We start from the raw sequence: 23,100 nt of genomic DNA, 5'->3' as shown, positions 1-23,100 counted from the left end.
GTTAATGAAAGTTTCTACATTTTCTCAATAATATTTACGGTCGTCGTTTACTTCATAATCACTCGGGTATTGATCAAACAAAGAAAAGCGCAAAAGGAATCTTGAGCTTAACAGAGTCTCGAGTAAAATCCTCCAGCAGCTAAAGTCAAAGATACACTCGGCATCTGAAATCATTCTTCGTCTGTTTCATTATGGTTCTCTGTGTTTGACTGGCTCAAATTTCAGATGCCAGCTGTTTTACCTGCAGTTTTTACAAAAGAAAACATCTTGAATTTTCGTGTTGGCGGTTCTTTCAGTATTCTTGGATCGCATGCTGTCAATCCGCTAATTTATGGAGTACTTTGAAAGACAAATGTCGTATTTCTGAATGTGTTGCACAAACAGCAAAATTTAAGCCAATCCAGAGAACAAAGCGTTTTCCATTTAATCACGTTCATGCATGGAGGCAAATGGTCTTAAATTTTTTTGTAGCTAAAACGTAGAAAGTTCATTGTACATTATGCTCAATTGTTTTAGAAACCAGAAAACATGAGGCAAAACCATTTATCTCAAGATCATCAAGAAGACGTCCATAACGCTTCTTTCTAAATGTATTGCTTTTAAATTATATAAAGTTTCATAGACTTTCATAAAAATATGATTCTTTCAATTATAGCTGCAAAAGAGGGCTGGCTCTCTTTTCGTACGAACTAACTTTTAAGTACATGGATTTCTTGTAGCTAACACGTATGAAGCCACCCGCCTGGCAGGGCTCAGGTAAACAGCTTCTTGTTAAAAGTCTAAAGATGATAGAATAAACGATCGCTGATTGTTGAAATTTTATTGAGTTTCTCACGTTTCTTATGTACGGTGGCGTAACATAAGCATATAAGTCGGGGAGGGGGGTTGTGAAGAGAGTTTGGGAGAGTTGTGGAGAGTTTCACACATCACCTTGAGGAAAGTGATCGGTGAAACGCACCATCGGTCGGTTATGATACGATTTTAAAATTTCTTTTGAACAAATAAGCCGATTTCCGACTATACAAATCGCTTATTTTCCCATCAAGTTTTGTATGCAATCAATTCATTAAGCATGATACTGCACCAACTGAATATCTTATTGCTGAGATCTGTATATATATTGGTGCATAAAATGTTGTGATATTGTTTATCGGTCATTATAACAGACATCTAATGACTTCTACTTGACTTCTAGGTTTTTTTTACTTCAAGATGTTTTACTTTTCCATCTTGTAGTACAAGCATTGACTTCTCTCATAAGTGGTATAAACTCTATATGTAAACAACAGGTGTTCTTTCGGGGATTCAAAGGTAGAATTAATAAACTGACTCTCACTTGGTCTAAATGTTCGTGTCTTTGTTTTAACTTTGATGAAATACGCTTTGTTAATGAATGAAGAAGAAAACTTGATAAAAAAGTGGACATTTTGTTCCGAAGATTACTCAAAATAAACGATAATTCAAAAAATATGTTGTTGTGAAAAAATGGTGAAAAAATTCTGCTGAAAAAAGTATATGTTGCAATATATATACATATACAAAGTGTATAACAATGTGCCCTCCAGGCTATCACCATAGTAAAATTGTGACTCCTGCACTTGGGACACAGGATATAATATATATATATATTATGGATAATATTCCTGGATAAAAGAGCGCTCAATATTCTATATATTAGAAGAGCGTAAGATAAAATGAAACTCGGCGTGAAACTCCGAGTAGTGACAGCAAACACTTGTCCATTTTATTTTAGTTCATTTTATATATATATATATATATATATGATAATGATAAGGATTCTCTGGATTTGTTTTAAATTTTATTAAGCTTTCGCTTCGAGCCTTCGTCAGAATGTGACAATATATTATTTACAAAGAGTTTGTAGGCGTTTGGAGCGTCTGATTGGTGGGTTAGTATTTGAGTTGATATTATTGGATGGTATAAGATGCGTTGTCATGGTTTCGGGTGTATCGATTACGTTAATGAAATTCGAGTGTTTTATTTTAGTCGTTGTGTTATTAGTTTGTTGTGTTTTTTAAAATTTAAAACAAATCCAGAGAATCTTATCATTATCATATATGCTTGTTTTAATTTTCAAATATATATATATATATATATATTTGAAAATTGGTAACCCAGGCATATTATGAATCCAGAGAATCCTTTATATTATCATATATATATATATAAATATATATATTGCATGAAATACATGTATTGTGCAGTTCAATTCTTAAAAAAATTCATTCAGTCGGTGTCTTTAGTATTTTAATTATTTTCACTAGCATCGGAATACATTTTATCAAAGGGTTTGCCGATGATTCATGATATTTTTCTATTGTTATAGTTAAAGTGCTTATATTACGAATTTTAGCTCCACTTTTTTATGACCTTAATTGAAAATTTGGATTATTTGAAGAACTATGACATGTCGCTGGACTTAAACAGATAAATATAAGTTCCTTAATTTTGCCTCCAAAGTCGGGTACTATTTGCGAATTTTTTACGACGCCATATTGATAGTTGTGACGTAATAGTTGAACACGTCTGTTTCCGTCAATATAATATTATATTATAGGAGGTGATTTGTTGTCGTTTTTCTTGTCTTAAAAACAAATGATGACAGTATTTTCAATAATATATTAAAAAAAAAGTTTTCCGGAAAGAATGGCCTCAAATCAGTGCTCAGATAATTCGAATTCGATGTCTGAATGCGTATCTGATTCGAGCTCGGAATCCGTGGGTTATGTCGAGCATTTAAACGACTTCGCATATGACGATGATGCGCTCGCAGGAGATGGTGATAAAGTGCATACTTCAGATGATCCCGATGGAATTCTCCCTGCGACATTAGAACAACGAAGTGATGGCGTAATTCCACTCGGTGAATGGTAAGTTGTTGTTTTCTCCTGTTTGTAATATACATAAAGTTACTTTATAAACCACAATGCTCCCACGTTTCAGGTGTAATTGTCAATGCTGTCATACCGATTTGTTAGAAGGCACATTAGAGTACAGGTGCTGTAAGGAAATAGGACCAGCTTTGCAGAAAATGACATTCGATGGCAGCATTGAGAAAATATCATGCATAACACAGCATGCCAAATTTGGGTCTTTAGTTCTTGAGGCTGTCCTTGAAAACGTCGGGCCACTATTGAGAGATAGGAATGGACGTGCTTATCGCCGCCAAGCATCACAATCATTAAATATGTAAGATTGTAAATTTATGAGAAACAATGTTATCATCAACATTGTTTCATCAACAATAATTACTCCAACCTTTTTATTTACTTCAGGTACTTGAGAGATGTGGCATACAGATGGTTGATGCGATGGTTTTGTGAGTCTATGGGATGGGAGAATATTCGGCCTTTACCTACTTGTGTTTACCACATAAAGTTCTTTTCAACACATTTACCACAATTTTGCTCTACAATGGCCATCGAACCAATGTTTTTAATGTGTACTTTTGGATTTTCAGCCTTGCTGTTAAAGCAAAATTTTTCAAATAACTCAACCAATGAGTTGTAAAATACCATGAACATAGGTTGTTCATGCGAGTTTGCTCCTCCATCAATTCTGTAACACGATTAAGAAAATTCATTATTATGAAATACAACAGAGATCTAATTCTTTATAAGATAAAATACCTGACTGTATTACTTGTGGTATCTTCATCTAAATCTTCACTCTGACTAGACTCTTCAAAAGAGGAGTAGTCCATGTATGATTCTCCTTCGAAAAGCTCTTCAGCACTCCCTTGCATTCCATCGTCTAAATTAATGCTGGTCACCACGGATGTATTACGATTTTCCCTGATTTCGCTTCGATATTCATTTTGCAACTTCTGGGCCTTTTTCTTCAAAGATGCCTTTGTCTTTTTATACCAGCTTAAAGTCTTTTGTAAAGATGTAAGTTTTTTCTTAAGACGATGGCACGATTTACATGGAGACTGGGATTCACAAATATCTTCACCAAATGCATGTAGTTTTTTTCAAATGGCGAATCGTTTGCTTCCCCAGTGCATACTTCAACATGCTCAGCTCCATCACTAGTAGATGGTACTTCGATAGAACATGTTTCCTTCAGCGATGGCTTATGGAGAGTATGTCGAATAATCTACAAAACTTATATCGAATTTACATATGACAATGAAAAATTAACATAAACAAGCGTAAACTTACTTGTCTTCGCTTTCGATCGGTTATTTCGTCCTGTAATGGTTCAGGAATCCAGCCACGTCAATGGTTGGAATAGCATCTTTCTTCAACCTTCTTTTGAGCTTGACTTGCACGCTCAAATTAAGGTCAAAACAAGAATCTTCAAAATGCGCAGAACACAGACACGAGGTAGAGGAAGCCTCAAAACCCGGTCTATGTTTACGCACAACATTTACCCATTTTCTATGTCTTTGCGGCTCTGTTTCTTTTTTAAGAAACCGGTGCATCGACATTCCTTCGTTTTTGAATCATTGGCGCAACTAATTTGATTAGGTCCGCCAGCAACACAGCGTTTTCCTCCGCGTTTCTTATTAAGATTACTAGTAGAATACGCCATGTTGATATATGTGTTCAACTTTCTACGTCACAAGTCATTAGCATACCGATCAAAAAGTTCGCAAAAAATGCTGAAAATCATGACTTTGAACGTCCGTAAAATCACTTTCACCAATCCAATTTCAATTATAATTGCAGATTTAAAATCACTGAAACAAGGTCTTCCAATTAAGCTCATAAAAAAAGGGGGGGGGGGCTAAAATTCGTAATATAAGAACTTTAATGGGTATTATTATGAAATATCAGTTTTCGTGGTTGCTGATTTGTACATTTAAATACACATTACCCGCAGAAAGACAGTACAAATATATATACAGCATACAAGCATAGCTAATAGCGACAAAAACAACAACGAGACCGTACTTTAGTCAAACATTGCAACTTGACCCATTAACTGAAAAAACAGTTTTTCAATTGAAACATAGACTGATAAGAATACATCAATTTAATCGTTATGCCTGCTTTTGTATTTTTGCGTATTTGTATATGTGTATTTGGCATTGTTGGAAATACTCTTGTGGATTGAGAACAATGTTGAAACGTCACTAGAACGATACGGAGTACACTATTGAAATTCAGAACAGGTGAGAAGAAATATAATGAGCGGCAATTTTTATCTACAGCGCGCTTTCTTTATTTTATTTCGCCATAGCTTTGATATAAAATCATTGATCCAACGTGAGGTTCATTCACTGTCGACTGCTATTAATCGCAAAATGGTTCATAAATCAGAAACTTCAAATTTTTCTGTGCCAGCTGACAAGAAGAAAGAAAGCAAAGAAACGAACATCGTGGATAGCGGTGCCGGGAACCTTACCACTAAATTAAGTAGCCTACCCATTGTAACATCGTCTCTTCAAAGCGTCTCTCAAACCTGTCACTACATTAAAAAATCTAATTCTCTCGTCAAATATGGTTTTGAAATGGCCGAGAAAGCACTCTGTACTGGTAAGGCTGTTCTTGAATCGAAACCACTCGCACCGATAACAAAGTTGGCAATAGACCAAGGTAAGATAGTACTTGATTTGGGTGTATTTTAGTTCGTCTCTTCCATGAAATAACAAGATTTTCTGTTTTATAATCTTCTAAATCTTTTAAATATCAAAAACACAGCAGAAACCATCAGCTCAGTCCGTTTTTAAACACGGAACTTCTTTCACAATGATTTGAAGGCCTATTTACAGTAGCCATCTTGCTCTAGTTTGCAACTTGGACAAAGAAGCCGGAAGTGTTGTCGACACGCTTTGGAACTCTAATGAGAAAGTCGAAAAACCGCGCATCAGTGAAACCAAAGATGAACAGCAAGATGCTCCTACTCCAGCAAACATAGACGTTGTAGCGCCAGAGGAATCATCGTTTGAATATTGAACAAGTAAACACTATGATGAGATGAGAAGATTAAAACTTTCTATGTATATATCAAAAAAAATTATATTTTATAAAGTCAAAGATTAATTTTGGGATCGCACGCTGTCAAACCATTAATCTATGGAATATTTAACAGACAATTTCTCTATTTTTTTTAGAATAGAAGCACAAAATCATTAATTTATGCCAATCCACCCGGCAATAAAAATTTAACGCAAATTAAATCATAAAGGTAGACATAAATATAGACACAAAAGTAGACACAAAGGTAGACACAAAGGTAGACATAAAGGTAGACATAAAGGTAGACACAGAAGTAGACACAAAAGTAGACATAAAGGTAGACGCAAAGGTAGACACAAAGGTAGACATAAAGGTAGACATAAAGGTAGACATAAAGGTAGAGATAAAGGTAGACAAATAAAGTGGACACAAAGGTAAACATAAAGGTAGACATAAAGGTAGAGATAAAGGTATACAAATAAAGTGATAATTTGTATGAATAGCAACTTGCAGAAAGAATTTTAGATGAAAGACCTTTTTTAGGGCGATTTCGATGTTGAAGAACAATTAACGGATGACTGGAAACTATTCGTAACAAAGATTGCACACAACGTATGAAAATTCAAAGCAGAATTACAACAAGAAAAATTCTTTAACAGTGGATAAATCGTACCATATATCTTACTATTCAATGGCCATTCTGTTTAGATATAAACATCACGTTGAATGCCAGTGTAACGCAAAAGGCAAGACATTGTAGAACGCCTTCACGTGTAAATACAATCCTTTCTTATGACAGCTAATTTCTTTTCACAGGAAATACAGATGAATTTGGCCGAGTCTTCAGATATAATGTCATGATGAAAATGTATAAACCTATGGTTGATATGTTCTATGTGTGATAAACAATGTCATTGAAATGGAGTTCATGTCTTGTAAAGTATGTACGATAATCATAAAGAACACACCGCAAAATGTGAACGACAACAAAGTTCAAAGTAGCTATCAGCTAGCTTGTCGGTTTAAAAATGAATCCTCAATGTGAAGCCAGAAATATGTTATCATCATATTTAACAACAAGAAGTGGAATTGGATTAATTAAAATGACATTGAAGAGGCAGCTGAAAGAAATCTTCATTGTATGATTGTATGAAAGCGTGCTGAGTATGAAAGACTTGTACAGACAAACTTGCCTCTATATCTTTCGAAACAACTTATCCTGGGCTAGTGATTTTATGTGTAATGCTGATGTATATATGACCAATTAGATATTAATGTGTACTATTTATACCAGGCTTGCAATCTTTTATATCTAACTTTACAATTATGTTGTTGCTTTCTTGTATTACCCTTTACAAAATTTTGAAACGACACCTTGGTTCGACACCTTTGATAGTCATTTTTTTGCATTAATTACTGAAAGGTAGGAATGGTACATTAAATTAAACATCCATTCCCAACGAACTCTCTGGTCTCGTTAGAAGACACAACCTTTCGAGGTTGCAAAGTTGAGGTTCAAACCCTGTCTTGAATAAAATGTTTTTAGGCTATACATAGACTGACCTGAGAAATGGGTAACAGTCTTCGTTAGCAGTGGAAAAATGGTATTTCTATTAGTGTATTTTTCGAGAATGGAATGCGACACTTAGTATAATTTCAGAAAAAACTCGCTCTCGTATGAGGAAGAAGGAGGAGAGCGAAGAAAAAAAGATAGGAATTCATGCAAAAAACCACTCTTAAAAAAAGTCTTTTGATCAAATTTTTTTAAGAGTTATTTTTTTTAATTTTGAAATGTCAGGAAACTCAAGAGCAAACAGAACGCCCTAATATTCCCCATCTTCTTCCAGGCACTCGTTTCTCAGTTCGACTTGCTTTCTTTCACATACGCCTCGTACATCTAAGTGTGTTAGCAGAGGGGCGAACCAAGGATCTTGTGCACAGAGCGTCAGTGACGGCCAGTCAAGCTAAGAGCTCAACATCGACAGCTAGCTGTTTTTTGGCGGATTTGCTTATTTTTTTTATTAGTTTGAAGGGAAAGAAAACGAGTCGGTCTGAGATGGTGCAATACTTACACAGATAACATTCAGTATTCAACATATTCTAACTCGAAAAATGAGAAAGAAATGGACAAGATTTGACCACGAGACATGTTATCACAGCACCGATAACTGTACCACTCGGCCAGACGAGAGACATGCAAACCGATCACAACATGTGAAGTGTACGAGACAGCAAAACAATTCCTACCATGTCATAGCATGCACAAGTTCACAATATATAGTACGTTTGACTTTGGCTAAATCAGCCTCGTTGCAAATATAACGAAAGAGCCTTGTTTGCTTTACTGTCGAAAGTTAACTTTGTTAGACAAAATATGTTCTTCCAACAGCATAGACAAAGATGAAAGAAGTATACTCAATGTCAGGCAATGCCTTGTGGTGAATCAGAACTACAACGCGCTTGTTCACAGTCAATTTAATGACGTTGGCGATCATTGAAATTGTTTGTTTAAACTTAGCAAACAAATATCATTAAAGTAGTTGATGTAGTCATTACAGACGACATGAACAACATTTCAAAAAGTCATTTCATAAGAGAAGACATGAGACGACATTTAAAAACATCGTTATTTTACAGGAGTAGTTATGTATGATAGTACAAAATATGTTAACGAAGTCCAAACAAACAAGTTAAATTATCCCCAACGCTAAAGTACTAAATTACCAAAGCCACTGGTTAATAAAACACTAAACATGCATTACCATTTTTTAAACACAATGTTTTCGATCACCGAAGCACATCGTAACTGCATAAGTTTACTCCTAAATGGCCACGTCGTCTTTAGACATGAGTATGATTTCTTACCAAATAAAAATTGAACAGCGTTTCCTCGAAGTCATATGGTTTTGCAAACTTACATCAGTAAGTGCTAAATCATCAATTACAAAGTAAAAATGTGTTGACTGTTATGTGTAATGATAAAAAATGTGTTTGTTAAATAAAGTCAAACGCCAAAATTCTAAAAAAGTTATGTACCAAATATAAACACGTTTTGCTTTAAACAAAATATTTTCAGTCTTCGAAGCACATCTTAACTGCATGAGTTTAGTCCTATACGGACCAAGTCGTCTTTAAACATGAGTATGATTTCTTATCACGAAAAAGGGGAACGATTTCTCATCGAAGTAATAAGGCTTTGCAAACTGACATAAATAAGTTCTGAGGCATCACTTACTACATAAAAAAGTGTTTCTGTTATGTATGATGGTAAAAAATATGTTTGCTAAGTTTAAACAGACGATTCAATGATCCCCAACGCCACTACGAACATGCGCGTTATTGCCTTGATTCACCACATGGCAATGGCTGACATTGTTTATACTTTTTTCATCTTTGTCTTTGCTGTTGGAAGAACATAAATTGTCTAACAAAGTTAACTTACGACAGTAAAGCAAAGCAAAGCTCTTTCTTCGTCTTTGCAACGAGGGTGAAAAAGCCAAAGTCAATCGTACTATATATTGTGAACTTGTGCATGATATGACATGGAAGGAATTTTGGTTCTGTCTCGTACACTTGACATGTTGTGATCGAATTTGCATGTCTCTCGTCTGGCCGAGTGGTACAGTTATGGGTGCTGTGATAACACATCTCGGGTTCAAATCTTGTCCTTTTCTTTCTCATTTTTCTAGTTAAAATATGTTGTATACTGAATTTTATGGGTGTAGGTATTGCACCGTCTCGGGTTCAAGACCGACTCGTTTTCTTTCCCTTCAAACTAATAAAAAAAATTGGCAAATACGCCAAAAAACTGACAGCTTTCGATGATGAGCGCATAGCTCAACTGGCCGATGTTGGGCGCTTAGTTTGACATCAATGACCTCCGGTGCACAAGATCCTTGGTTCGCCCCTCTGCCAACACACTTGGCAGGTGTACGCGGCGGATGTGGAAGACAGAAAGTCGAACTGAGGAACGAGTGCCACGAGGTAAGAAAGGAATGATTAGGGCGTTCTGTTTGCTTTTGGGTTTCCTGACTTTTCAAAATTTAAAAAAATAACTCCCTGATCACAGGGAGTCATAAAAAAATTTGAGCAAAAGACTTAGTTTTTTTAAGAGTGGTTTTTTGCATGGATTCCTATCTTTTTTTTTCTTCGCTCTCCTCCTTCTTCTTCTTCATCGGAGAGCGAGTTTTTTCTGAAATTATACTAAGTGTCGCATTCCATTCTCGAAAAATACACTAATAGAAATGCCATTTTGCTACTGTTAACCAGCACTATTTTCCCATTTCTCAGGTCATCCTATGTATAGCCTAACAACATCTTATTCCAGCCAGGGTTTGAACCTCCACTTTCAACCTCGAAAGGTTGTGTCTTCTGACGAGACCAGAGAGTTCGTTGGAGATTGATGTTTAATTTAACGTTATATTCCTGCTTTGTAGTAATTAATGCAAAAAAAAATATGACCATTAAAGGTCTCGAATCAATATTATAGGAGAATTTCGAGCTAAAGATAATGCAACAAAGCAAAAACATAATTGTAAAATTAAGACGTACAAAGATTATAAATAGAAAGAGTGAAAGTCTTTTTATACATCAATAAAACACACGAATTGCTTTGATATCTGCACAAATTTGTCATATGAAGCACGTATCCAAACGGTCGGACAATAACGATTTCCTTTAGCAGGTAAGGTCAATATTAGTATAATTAATTCATTAGTACTTGTCGTAGTTAAATATAAGGATGACACAGTATTGGCTTGGCTTTGGTAGATCACGCTTTAAACCAGTTGATAATTTCTTCGAAAGGATTCATGCAAAATGGCAATTTTGAGCTTATATAGCTTTTTAATTTTGTTATCGTCCACTTTTCATAAGGAATGTCGTCATACCATCCATACACGAAGAACTTGTGAAATGATCAAGCATATATTAACACTTTTAATTGTATGTTTGATGTTAGTCATTATTCCTGTTAATGTAGACATGGAACCATTGTTTAAGGTCAGGATGATGTTCTACAACATCTGGTTTGTGGCGTTCCCGTACCAACTTAATGTGATCGATCGATGATCTTCAATGTTGGCTTTCATACGCTTGGATATCGTGCGGTATGAACGCACTGACAAATGGCTTTTTCTGGTAGACACTATTTTTTCACTGTAATGATATTTTGAAATGTTGGCGCAATGCTTTCGTTGAGAATCGCTTTTGAACTTGACTTGCTTTCGCTCTAAACCTTTCTCATCGTATTTTCTGTAAACAATGTCTCAATGCCCAATTACACGTATCAACCTTCTCAAATTTTTTTGTCTCCATCCATTTTGCCCTCGCGCTAGTGTTGAACTTGCCGTTACTGTTGTTGTCGATGAAATAAAACATAAGTACTTTCACCCCGACTTTTATCTGATTATTTTATAGATAATTAGGTATACATAATTGAACACCGATTTGTCCAAATGACATGGGTCTTAATAATTCCCACAACTAAATATTTTTGAATAATAGCTGGCTTTTAAACAATACCTCCTAACTCATAACAAGAATAAGTGGATTAATTTCATTCATTGACTATAAAGTAGTTGCCCGCGAGCAGTGAACACAAAAGTATCTTTCAATAGCCAAGACCAAATTTGTCGACATCCCAACGGCTCCTAGAAAATTATTCTGTAATGAAGTGTCATGACTAAAGCAATGAAGTTCACACGAGTGAAATAAGCATGTAAAAGACTTTTGTTTCTTTTACCATAGAGGTTTAACAAATACCAATTATTCTTTTCAATCTTTATTTTCTTCTTTAATCTTATGTTTAACTCCTTTAGTTAAGATTGTGTGCATGTTGATGATTCTTAGGTAGTATGCTTTGTTGATTGTCTTTGTTTAATCTTTTGTCTTTAATTGCTAGTGCTTATGCTTATTTCACTCGTGTAAGCCAAGCTCAAACATTAATCCTTACTGTTAAGTCTCGTCGTTTCTCAAAGATACATGTCAACAGGTCAAGGTCACCACCATGTTAAGCCAAATAGATCTCCTATAATTGAGTAAGATCGAAAATTTTTCTTTGAAGGGTCAAGCAGGTGAAGATGATTCAACAAGCAATGAAAGCGAATTGACATTCAACAAACAATGAGAGGCAATTTCATAGAAGATCACTTTCGGCAAATTAGGATTTGTGCCAAGTGCCAACTGCCACCGGTTGAACTGCCTTCCTTCCAACCCCCCTCGTGAAACAAAACCTAAATATTTTACAGGGGGGGTTATTTTACTATGTTACGTTATCAAAGCGGAAACAAAAATAGAAAGTTAGTACCTAAAATACAAACAGAAAAATCTAAAATTGTAATAAAATGTGAGATTTTCATTTGAAATACAAGAAAACACTTCACATATGTTTGGGAATGGCCGAGTCTACCCAAACATGTCAACAAGACAACGTAAAAAATTATCTGGAAATTAATGGACGTCTTCCTGTTGATTGTGAAGAAGGACAAGAGCCAGGAGCTTGTGGCGGGTTGGCAACGTTTGAATTTGTCAGTTTCTAGTCTTGAAAGTTCTTCGACTGTATGTGCATTGTTGTGCTTCTATTAAGGAAAGCAGCGCCACTTTTCGAAGCTGAAAATGAAGATGAATTTGATCATGTCTACGAAGAAAAGAATGGAATACAGAAAAGCACTAGTTGTGGACGTCTTGCACATTTGTGTAATTCTGAGGAAGAATATATTCTCATTGACGAGAATACTAACGGAATAAATACATCTGAGTCAAGGTTTGATTTATCAGCTAGTGCATGGGAAAATGAACCGTTTATTTATGGATGTTTTGTTGTCTTAACTCACAATTATTTTCACGTGAATCATAATCTTGTCATTTTTAAATAGATAATGTTTAAGCCATATTCCTTCGTCATATTTTTCTCTGACATTGACAATATGTCTCTAAATTCTTTAGTAATAATGAGGAAAATGAAACTGGTGAAGAAGATGTTGAAGTTCTTGTTGGGGAGATGACGCTTGCAGATGAAAATGATAAAGAAGGGAAAGGTGAATTGAAACAATGAGCAAGGTTTAACTATCTATGAAGATCATCTTAAAAAGTACCAATGATTATTTTATTAAGAAGCAACTGCTGTCATAGAAAATGGAAGAAATACTAGGAAGTACTTTGAGGAAGGTTGTTTTATAGTCTAGCATTGATGGGTCTGCTCATATTGTAGTAGGAACAATTGCTATACTTCATTTATGATTTAAAGATGTGAATCATCCAGATTGGATTAAACACAAGAAACACATTTTTGTACTTAGCAGTGCAGGAAAGCCTATTTACTCCAGGTAAAATGCATTTGACAACACACTAGTGTACTACAGTCTCTGTTATACTAGAATGACAATCTTATACAATAAAGAATGTTCACTTTACTCAGTATTTGATGAAATTCAAGGTATGGCAATGAAGAGAAACTTTCAACTCTCACAGGAGTCATGCAGGCCTTGGTTTCATTTGTTGAAGATGATAAAAATCAATTAAGGTTTAGTTCATTTGTGCCTAATTCATACACATTGCTTTTTTTACTTATCATGTGTTGTTCTTCAAGGTCTATTGTTGCAGGTGATCACAAATTTGTATTTCTTGTGAAAGGTCATCTTATATTAGTAGCTATTTCTTATGCCAAGGAATCTTCAGCCCAGGTAACAAAAACTTAACAATAATACCACCATTTTTCTCCCAACTAATTATTATATTGAAAACTCTTTTTACTGCAGATGGCCGTGCAACTAACCCACGTTTATCATCAAATTCTCAGTGTGCTCACCCATAAACAACTGGAAAGGATCATGAACCAAAGAGGAAACTATGATTTACGACGTTTGTTGGGAGGTAATATAAATTATTCAAGATTTTGTATTCTATTTTGTATTTACCAAATATATAACTACCCTCACAAATTTCACAATTTCTTCCCCATTATAGGGACTGAGAAATTTATTGACAGTTTATTAGATCTAATGGATCATGAACCTAGTGTGTTACTAGGAGCTGTATGTAATTGCAACATTTGATACATGACCATGTGCTTTTAAATAATTTATTTTCCAAACTTTCTCAGGTGCGATGCCTTCCTTTAAAAAGTTCTATAAGAGAAATGATTGGACAAAGTTTTGTGCAAGCTAAAGTTAAGGTGGATTTTTTATGTGTTATGTCTTAACAGAACAATATTGATACAAGATAATTTTTTCATTTGTTTGTAGGAATTAGTGTTTGCTGTTTTGATTGCCAACAATCAACTTATCACTTTAGTACGACCTAAAATGTATAGTTTACATCCTGGTGGTTAGTGAACTCATTTACACTATGATAACCTACACCAAAAACACCTCAAATTATTTATAAAAAGTGCCAATAAACTTTAGATTTGCATTTAATTTTGAATCTTGTCAATGGTTCGACATCATTTCAAACAGCTGAGTCATGGACTCCAATATGTCTTCCTAGATTTGATAACAGGTACATTTCAAAGTTATGGTTGTCTTTTAAAAAGTTGAATAATTCTGAACTGTTTTATTTGGTAGTGGTTATCTTTATGCCCATGTCTCATATCTAAGTGAAGAGTGTCCTGCTTGTTTGTTACTGTTATCAACAGTTAGCGATGCCTTTTTTATTCTATCAGAGTGTAGACTTAAAGTTATTGAGGTACTTGACTCAGTGCATTCTGTTGTATACAGAGTTGACTTATTCCTATATAAATTGTGATGCTTTATTTTGTAGAAATTACATAAGTATAAGTGTTTTCAAGCCATAAATGAAGCAATGGGGAAAGAAAGCTATAGGATAGGTTAGCATATAATACCTACTCTCTTTTTTTATATTGCGGATCACTCACAGTTTTCCTTTATTTTTCAGGTGATATTGGAATTCTAATTTACTGCATTTTGTATATAAGTCTAGAAGTACATCACAATACACTTCACCTGAGTTAGAAGCACCATATAATAATCCAGATGACGAAGAAAGGTTAGATGAGAGGTTTTCATTACATTGACTTCTTCCTTGTTCATCATACATACATGTCTACATTTTTGCAGATTATTTGATCTCTATTTATATCTGCATCACCATATTCATTCATCCGTCAACCATTGAAGATTCTTTGTCATGTTGGCTCAAAAGAGATGCTACTTGGATGGGTAAGACCAAAGTAAAGTAAATGGTTAATTATAGGTTAAACTCTGCTATAAACACACAAAAGCTGATGATTTCTTTAACAGGTGACATCAGGGTTTGAACTTTATGCAACATTTAATCCCCTTGTAACCAAGCCGGCTGCAATAAATGCAACCAATAAACTTCTTAAATGGATATCAGTAAGTCACATGTACTAAGTCAATGAATTGGGTCATGTGAAATCATGGAAATGCATAAATGTTATGTGAGTTGTAAAAATATTTGAATTGATACTAGTATTCTTTTTTGCAGAATGAACAAGACAGACTATTCATTCTTGAATCTGCAGTGTTTTGACTGTATGCTTTATAATAATAGGTAAAATGTTATGAACATTTCTAACTAAAAATGTTATGAACATTTCTAACTGATGGAATATAACTGTACATAATATACATATATAGTAACACAAAAGGAAATTTCAGCATTTTGATGAATAATCCTACCAAAAACCATCTATGTCTTGTTTTATGACACTGTGTTGATTTCTACTCTTGGAAGTAACTAAACCTGCTTCACCTCGTTTAGTCCTTCGTGCTTTTGCTGTTTTTTGCAATAGATTGCTTCACTTTCTTCAATTGTTTCAGGATTTATCATGTTTCTTTCCATGGGTCTATTTATTTTTGACTCCATGCTCACAGAATCAATCGGCTGTTCATCTCTGTAAGGTCTGAATCCATGATTTTGTTCACTAAGATCTTCAAGATCAGATCCACCACTGGAGATACAATCTTCTTCATCAAACATATCACAGTAAAAACATTAGTCAACTCATACATTAATTGGAAATGCAAATTACAAAATCCTACAAGTTACCTGTCTCTTCTGGCTCAGGATGTCTATCATTGCTAGCCTCTTCACTGTTTAAATCCTCTGCTGACATTTCCCCCTTATTTTGGTGACAATGTTGTTTGACATCTTCATATTCCAAAGACTCACTTTCATCACCCCTTTCCTCTGTATTTTCTGCTATCTCACACAGTGTTTCAAACTGGTCTACAGACTATAGATTTGAATTGTTACATGTAGATATTAGGTGAAGAAACTTTAACTGTTATGTTTTTCCTATGTATTCAATGCAATAATCACATACTTCTTTAAGTTCATCTTTTTGTTCCTTTGTAAATCCACTCACTGCTATATCAACATCTAAGTAATGCAAGCGTCTACACACATGAAGATAGTATGTTAATAAACATATGATAATATTGGAATTTGTTGGACAAGATTACCGTTCCATACCTGACATCACTAAATTTGGGGAACAGTTCACTTTCATAGTCAAATTTTCGCTGGAAAAATGTTCGAATACATTTGACATCACGATCAAAATACCTAAGGTTGCAATAACACAGTTGACATCACGATCAAAATACCTAAGGTTGCAATAACACATTTGACATCACGATCAAAATACCTAAGGTTGCAATAATACAATTCTTATCTTCTTCTTTTGTATTTATCAAATGAATTGATAATCATAACTTACCATTCAGCATTCATATGAGAAATGGATACCATTTGAGGGAAATCAATGACGGTGATTTTTCCAGTATCGTTAATCATAATATTAAATTCATTAAAATCACAATGAATAAGACCATAACTTCCCAGTTCACATATGAGCTCCATTAATTCATTGAAAATTGTACCAGGGTCATCCAGGTTTTGCACGTGGCATCTGTATTGTCACATAATTACAAAAATATATGAAACATGGCAGACTTGCAAGTATCATTGAGAAGAAAATATGTGAATAAATTGATTACTTACAAGGGACTACCATCAATTAATTCCATTACCACACAATGACGATTAAAATCAATTGGCTTCGGAACTGGATAACCATTGTCAAAAAGTGCCTAAAGAATGAAAGAGATTAAAAAATGAACAATGAATAAAGTTAATTACAAACACACAATGTCATTTATTTCTTTAACCTTCATGTATGAAAATTCTTTTATAGCTGCTAGCCTTGACAAATAAAGCCATGAATAGTTTTTGCGATGCTTTAAATAATCTCTTTTTTCTTTTAATTTTCTAAATGATGTTCTGCCTAATCTGAGAAAAAACCAACAAACAAGAAATGAATTGGTTAGTTTGTATAATGGATATTGACTAAATATATCACAGAAAAATTTTTTTCTAGGTATTTTCGATTTACATAATTGTTGGGAAACAATGCTAGTTGTCAGGAAAGCACATCATAGGAGTTGTTTAAAATGACCATTTTGTTAAAATGTTTTGCAAACTGTAACTGAAATACCTACCGATGTAATTTTAAGGCAAACTGTTTTCCATCTTCATTGGCAACAATATAAATATCTATTAAAAAACATTCATATCACAAAAGTTACTGCATTATTAAGTCAACCAAAATGGCAACAAATTTTTATGAACAGTTAAAATACCAGATTCTTTTCCAACACCAATTTGATTTCCGACAGAATGAATACTGTCTCTGTTTGTGAGAGCTTTTAATGCTAGGTAATCATATCCACTAAATGTGAGTCTGTAGCCTTCATCTGAAATATTCAGTTTTAATACTTACTAATTTGATTGCATTACTACTATACAATCTGCATTTGGTGTATAGTATTTACATGATTTTCCCTTCTCGTAGGCAAGAAGTTTGTGTTTCACCAATTCTCTGGTAATTTTATGACATCCGCCATGTTTGAGATTTGCAATTGAAGCCAGCAAGGATGTGGGAACAACTTCATGATTTTTCATTCCCATTTCAACCTTAATTTGTTAAAAAACGCGTACAATAAACGACTGGCTGACCACTGGAAGCAGCTAATATGCTGGCACATGTATGTGTAGAAGTCAAAAGAACTGTTCGATTACGGCCACTGAAAACTACCTTTGTCAGGTGTGAATTCAAAATAATTGATAATAAATAGAACATAAATAAAATTGTGTAAGTTTTGAGTTCTTACCGCAGTTAAAACTCTGAAATCTTCAGATGACAAGTACCGTAAAACAGACACGTTTAATTTCACCATCGTGAGAAGAGATTTTTAATATTACATTTATATATTTAGATTATCCTACCACCAAGTTTAAAAAGTTTTCTTACTTCAGCTGACCAACAAGTACTGCACGCTTCTCTTCATTTTCCTGAAAAGTTGCTGTGGAGCGAATTTCAGGTAACTGGACCAAAATAAACTGGGAATAAAATCAGTTCTGAAATAAGAAAGCGTTTTTACATGCAGTCTCGTTCTATATAAGTTAAAATTGGTCTTCAATTGAATAATGACGAAATTTTATTTTTATCACCTTTACTAAGAATCGCTACTCTTGCTTCTTCAAGTGGATCAGGAATTCAATCCAATAACCATACAATCTCTACTGCAGGTCCCAGACATGGCCACCCTTTTTTGTTATTCTTTAGAGTGATTCTCTAAAGATGAGGGAAACCGGCGTATCGCCGGAGGAAAACCCTCAGAAATCCAACAAGCTAAAAAAACCATGCAAATTTCCTGGGATCACCTTATCTATTTTTACTAGTTATCTTTACAAAAAATGATGTTTACATTTTTAAGGCCTTAAATATGTTTACAAAATCTATTAGACTGCCTCTATCTTTACAAGGCTGTTGAAAAAGGTGACTTGTGCAATTTGCATCCTCGAAACATTCGTTGTACGCCATTTTTTGGCCGCTTTCAGCTGCGTCATTTTTGCCTAAGCGAATTCTTGGCTAGCCCTGTTGATCAGTGGCATGAAATAGCCGATGGAACATCTACCTACGAACTACGCTGCACAAAACTGATTAAAACACACCTTTGAACGATGAGACACCTGTAAAGCAACGTTAGTACCCGAGCCGAAAGGGAACCTAATGAATGGGAACCACCTCCCTGGGCCCTTATACATTACCAAACGGCGTGCCAACCAATCCTTCTTGTGTCCAACACTCGATCACCTAGGTACCATCATGGCACCATTTATGATTATTCCTACCTGGAACTACACTAAATGTATCGAATTAGTTCGTCTCTCAAATCATCTTCCATGAATAAAATAGATGAAGATATTCGACTTGATTTGTTTGAGACAAGTAAACCCAATACATCATGAATAATTAAACTATCTTCCTGCTCTAGCTTAATTCAAGTTAAATAACAGTGAGTTATTTAACTTGGACATGCCACTGTCATAACATTGATTTTGCTATTTAGCAAAACCAAAGCGGGGTTTCGTGCACCTATACTGTTTCGCTCTTCTTTAGACAAAGAAGACATTTTTTGTTGCATATTCTTCTTGATGAAGCAAATCGCTCATTTTTTTTTCAATAATATTTTTAGAATGTTGACTTGCTTTTCTTCATTTTCCAGTGTTTGATCAACATTTCAAGTTTTTCACTGTTCAAATTGAAACAATTCGAACAAAATGTGAAGATTGTTAATGAAGCATCATCAAGCAAGAATATTTCAGGCGTTTATAATTTTAAATAAATTTAATTTACACTATTCAGCTTGCATGCCGTATTGCGCCATGTTTCTAACCGTGATTTTCTTGGTCTTTTAAAGTACAAGCTGTAATTCAGATTTCGCTATATTTCGCACAAAAAGTTTCTCGTTAATTTTAGTTCACAAACGTCGCACTTTATAAATCATGCATTTAGACTCTTAATGTTCAGTTACAGAAATTATGAATATTATAATTAAGTATGCAAATTACACGACCAAGACTCAAAGAAACCCATGCTTATTTCCTTGAACTTGGAATCATGTATCCTGGTGATCAAAAGAACAAAAAACTTATGAAAACCGACATCAGACATGTATACCATTTTGGTTGTTTTACTTTGAACATCTTACATTACACGACAACAGTCACATAAAAGCATTCGGCAGTATAAGATGCATCATCATTCGCAGGCAAATGTTTGGACCGCAAAAAGCACTGCGCCATGTGCTTAAAAAACCCCATAAAAACAAATCAAAAGAACTAAATTTGTTATATAAATCAACCAATCTTCAATCATCTTCATGTTAGTGCTGATCACCAGGATTTCAACTCAACTGAACACCACAAACCTGAAACGTCGTTTTTTGTCTTCATTCGTAATATTCGCATATTTCCATCATGCAACAGCATAACAAACCATGGTTAGACTAAGTACCATAACTCGTGACAATTGCATGCTTTTTGCTGAAATTCAGATGGTATCAAATAAGTTTTAACGTCAATGTCCGCGTGCATCATCTTCGAACTTTCATCTTACCTTATAGCCATCCTTCATCCGGCGTCAACTGCAGAATCTCTATCGATTTACTTGTGCACACTTGCTCGAAAATCACGTTCAAGTCAAAAACAAAATAACATAATTTTTTTTACAATGGCTAAGTTATACATTTCTTATAGTCCGGATTAAGTTGGTTGCAATAGCTTATTGAGTTAAGGTAAATTGTACATGGGCAATAAGTCATGTCATTTACGCTAGACATTGCAACCATAAACAGAGAGCAAAATTTAAAAGAACATTGCACAAAAAAGTTGTAGAGTTCATATAATCTTTATGCTGCATCATTTCAATTTATATTTCTTCACAAGACTGCAGTCATTTTTTTCTTGAACAATTTCATCTTATTTTTCTTCAGAAGAGTGCAATTTCATTTTTTCTTGTGCAGTATTTTTTTGATAACTTATAAATTTCAAAAGGAAGTCGTATAGACTTCTTTATTTGTTCTTGAACGTCGATTTCGTATCGATCGATCACAACAATAATTTTGACTTGTTTAACAATCAAAATTTACTCCTAACCTTACCCTAAACCCAGCAGTATTTGTTTTAAAATTTACACAAAATTCACTTTCGTCTCACGAGTAGATTTTTTTCCATGAATATCTTTTTTGATATTTTATAGACTTCAAAAGAAGAAAGTCTTATAGACTTCTTTATATGCGGTTGAACGTCGACTTTAGATAGATCGTTCATACTTGCTTATTTAATGAAAAATAGCAGACAAATAAAAACCTCAAGCTGTCTTATAAGGACAAGCACAACATGCACGTAACATTTATTTTTGTCTCACGAGTATATTTCTCCCAGTAATATTTCTTTTGATATTTTATAGATTTCAAAAGGAGTCTTATAGACTTCTTTATCATTTTATATGCCATTGAAAATTTGATAGATCGTGCACTATAGTTTTGACTTATAGTCCAATTATTCTTACCCTAAACTTATATATCTGCATTTTGTTTTACAATAGTACTCGTGTACTTGCAGCAAATTATGAAGACAATAATTGTGTAATAAAAAATGTTATGACAAATTTCTTCATGCAAAAAGAACATTTTTGAATGTGTGCACAAGTAAATCCCTAAAAATACTCTCAGTTCGATTGTCTCTTTCATTTGAGGTATCCTACCAATTCAAACCAAAGGATTTCACCCATTTGACGTTGCACAATATTATAATAAAATTTTCAAAAGCCTTTTCATTATGTACAAGAACGTGAAATCATTAGCTCCAAACAAACTAGGCAATCAATGAAAGTTTTAACGACATGTCATTTTGAGTTTCATACCTTACTTCTCTTTAGTTCTTTTCCAATTCTTTCCAACACTTTTCGTTTTATCTTTGTTTCAAATTTCAACTTCAGGATACGACTTTGGTTGCATTCTTTATGAGTGCTCACAGTCAAGAGAAAATTGGCATCTTTTTCTAGAGAATTGTATTACTCCTATCAGAAAAATACTCCAAATATAGTCACTAACGTATTGAAAAGGCTTTTGAATGATATCTTTTCTAAATTGTACTAAAGTAGCTTGGATATATTATATAGGTGTTTGATTTAAAATCTTTATCGCTGACTTAAATTGCTGTCACTCGAACGTATTCAATTGAAGAGCCAGTAGCCGTCATCACTCCTCAAGGCTTACACCTTTCAATTCATTATTAAACTTTCAAGGCGAAATTTTTTTGCCTGTATCCCACTCCACTGAAAGATTTTTAGGTGTTTTCGATCAAAAATTTGTTGTCTATAGTCTAGCTTTGCTTAATTTGTGCCCAGTTTCTCCATTTTCACGCGGAACAAAAAAGGCGCGAATTTCATTGTAAGTCTAACGTCCAACACGAACCACCATTTTCATATTTTTCAAATATCTTCAAAAATTTTGTTCAAAAGAACACTTTTCACGGACAAAAATCAACCCAATGAACAAGAAATACCCTGTTTATATCTCATTTTGCCATACTGTAACTTTTCACCTAGAATTTGTTCATATTTTTTCGTTGAAACGAGAAAGATGCGGGTCGCACAAGTTTGTCGCTGAAAATTTATCAATTCACAAATACACGTTAAAAGTCAAAATATTTAACAAAATTTCCCTTCGAAACATTCAAAATAGGAATAGGCACTAGCAGTAGGCAACACACTAAAGCAAGAGTGAAAGAAAGACATTAAAACATACAATTCTTGTCGTTTTTATACTGACAAAGGGTCCTCTTGCGAAGTAAACACATCGACGAAGGCAAGCAGTTAAACGCCGAATTGAACAAAAATAAACAACGAAATGATTTACAAGTAAAGCAATACGTAACTGTATATGAAACAAGGCTTTTGTCATCGAATTTATCGACATTTGAAGTACTTTTTTACATAAATAATAAAAATTTCGAGAGACTTACCTTTCATTGTTGAGTCTTGTCTTGGGGCATCTTCTGTGTAAAAAGTGATTGACGTGTATATTAAGATCATTTGGTGGCCTGATTTCATTGGTTGATTTCGATGAGATTTCACCATTGTTATTGGTTCCATTTTTGTGAGCTCTGCTCTGATTGGCTAAAATATGAAATAATTTATTCCAGATTTTGATCCCATTTCAGTGTGATGGTCATCTGTGTTTTTTTCCCACAGTTTCCTTTGAAATGAAGATAGTTAAAAAGTCTCCTGTTTTCATCACAAGCAAATAAACTATTGACAGATGAAGTACAATCGTTT

At 34.2% G+C, this 23,100-nt stretch overlaps 2 protein-coding genes and 2 long non-coding RNA genes across 8 annotated transcripts; 1 reads left to right on the top strand and 3 right to left on the bottom strand.

Moving 5' to 3' along the window:
* Nucleotides 1-10,486: 10,486 nt before the first annotated feature.
* Nucleotides 10,487-11,996, bottom strand: LOC124453381. The gene is made up of 2 exons (XR_006951074.1): nt 11,881-11,996; nt 10,487-11,578 (listed from the first exon to the last, which is right to left on the bottom strand). It is a non-coding gene; the product is annotated as an uncharacterized LOC124453381 (long non-coding RNA).
* On the top strand, nt 10,666-15,498 carry LOC124453345 (vacuolar fusion protein MON1 homolog A-like). Of its 3 annotated transcripts, XM_047004164.1 has the most exons (20): nt 10,666-11,066; nt 11,992-12,226; nt 12,299-12,435; nt 12,514-12,690; nt 12,873-12,964; nt 13,041-13,094; nt 13,174-13,252; nt 13,363-13,449; nt 13,516-13,609; nt 13,685-13,799; nt 13,893-13,960; nt 14,029-14,100; nt 14,171-14,252; nt 14,333-14,426; nt 14,492-14,612; nt 14,688-14,754; nt 14,823-14,933; nt 15,005-15,106; nt 15,188-15,283; nt 15,396-15,498. In XM_047004164.1, exons 3-17 carry the CDS (start codon nt 12,323-12,325, stop codon nt 14,897-14,899), a joined length of 1,392 nt encoding a protein of 463 aa, XP_046860120.1. In that variant the 5' UTR covers nt 10,666-11,066; nt 11,992-12,226; nt 12,299-12,322; the 3' UTR covers nt 14,900-14,933; nt 15,005-15,106; nt 15,188-15,283; nt 15,396-15,498. The 3 variants fall into 3 exon arrangements, with proteins under 3 accessions (XP_046860120.1, XP_046860128.1, XP_046860113.1); XM_047004172.1 differs by having other exon boundaries at nt 11,992-12,435; nt 13,044-13,094; XM_047004157.1 differs by having other exon boundaries at nt 11,992-12,435.
* LOC124453365 (serine/threonine-protein kinase RIO2-like) lies at nt 15,350-18,331 on the bottom strand. Of its 3 annotated transcripts, none has more exons than XM_047004197.1 (11): nt 18,226-18,331; nt 17,747-17,888; nt 17,555-17,668; nt 17,414-17,468; nt 17,084-17,204; nt 16,917-17,005; nt 16,633-16,824; nt 16,386-16,478; nt 16,237-16,309; nt 15,960-16,146; nt 15,350-15,877 (listed from the first exon to the last, which is right to left on the bottom strand). In XM_047004197.1, the coding sequence occupies exons 2-11, from the start codon at nt 17,880-17,882 to the stop codon at nt 15,648-15,650; spliced, it is 1,290 nt and encodes a 429-aa protein (XP_046860153.1). In that variant the 5' UTR covers nt 17,883-17,888; nt 18,226-18,331; the 3' UTR covers nt 15,350-15,647. The 3 variants fall into 3 exon arrangements, with proteins under 3 accessions (XP_046860153.1, XP_046860148.1, XP_046860140.1); XM_047004192.1 differs by lacking the exon at nt 18,226-18,331 and adding an exon at nt 18,086-18,218 and having other exon boundaries at nt 15,350-15,874; XM_047004184.1 differs by lacking the exon at nt 18,226-18,331 and adding an exon at nt 18,086-18,217.
* Nucleotides 18,332-21,727: 3,396 nt separating this feature from the next.
* LOC124457482 lies at nt 21,728-22,972 on the bottom strand. The gene is made up of 2 exons (XR_006952624.1): nt 22,788-22,972; nt 21,728-21,821 (listed from the first exon to the last, which is right to left on the bottom strand). It is a non-coding gene; the product is annotated as an uncharacterized LOC124457482 (long non-coding RNA).
* Between the last annotated feature and the right edge of the window lie 128 nt (nt 22,973-23,100).

This window comes from Xenia sp. Carnegie-2017, unplaced genomic scaffold (assembly GCF_021976095.1).
Source record: "Xenia sp. Carnegie-2017 unplaced genomic scaffold, XeniaSp_v1 HiC_scaffold_13, whole genome shotgun sequence".
Classification (NCBI taxonomy): Eukaryota; Metazoa; Cnidaria; class Anthozoa; order Malacalcyonacea; family Xeniidae; genus Xenia; species Xenia sp. Carnegie-2017.
The sequence above is the reverse complement of the archived record's forward strand: the minus strand, read 5'-3'. Positions and strand labels throughout refer to the sequence as shown.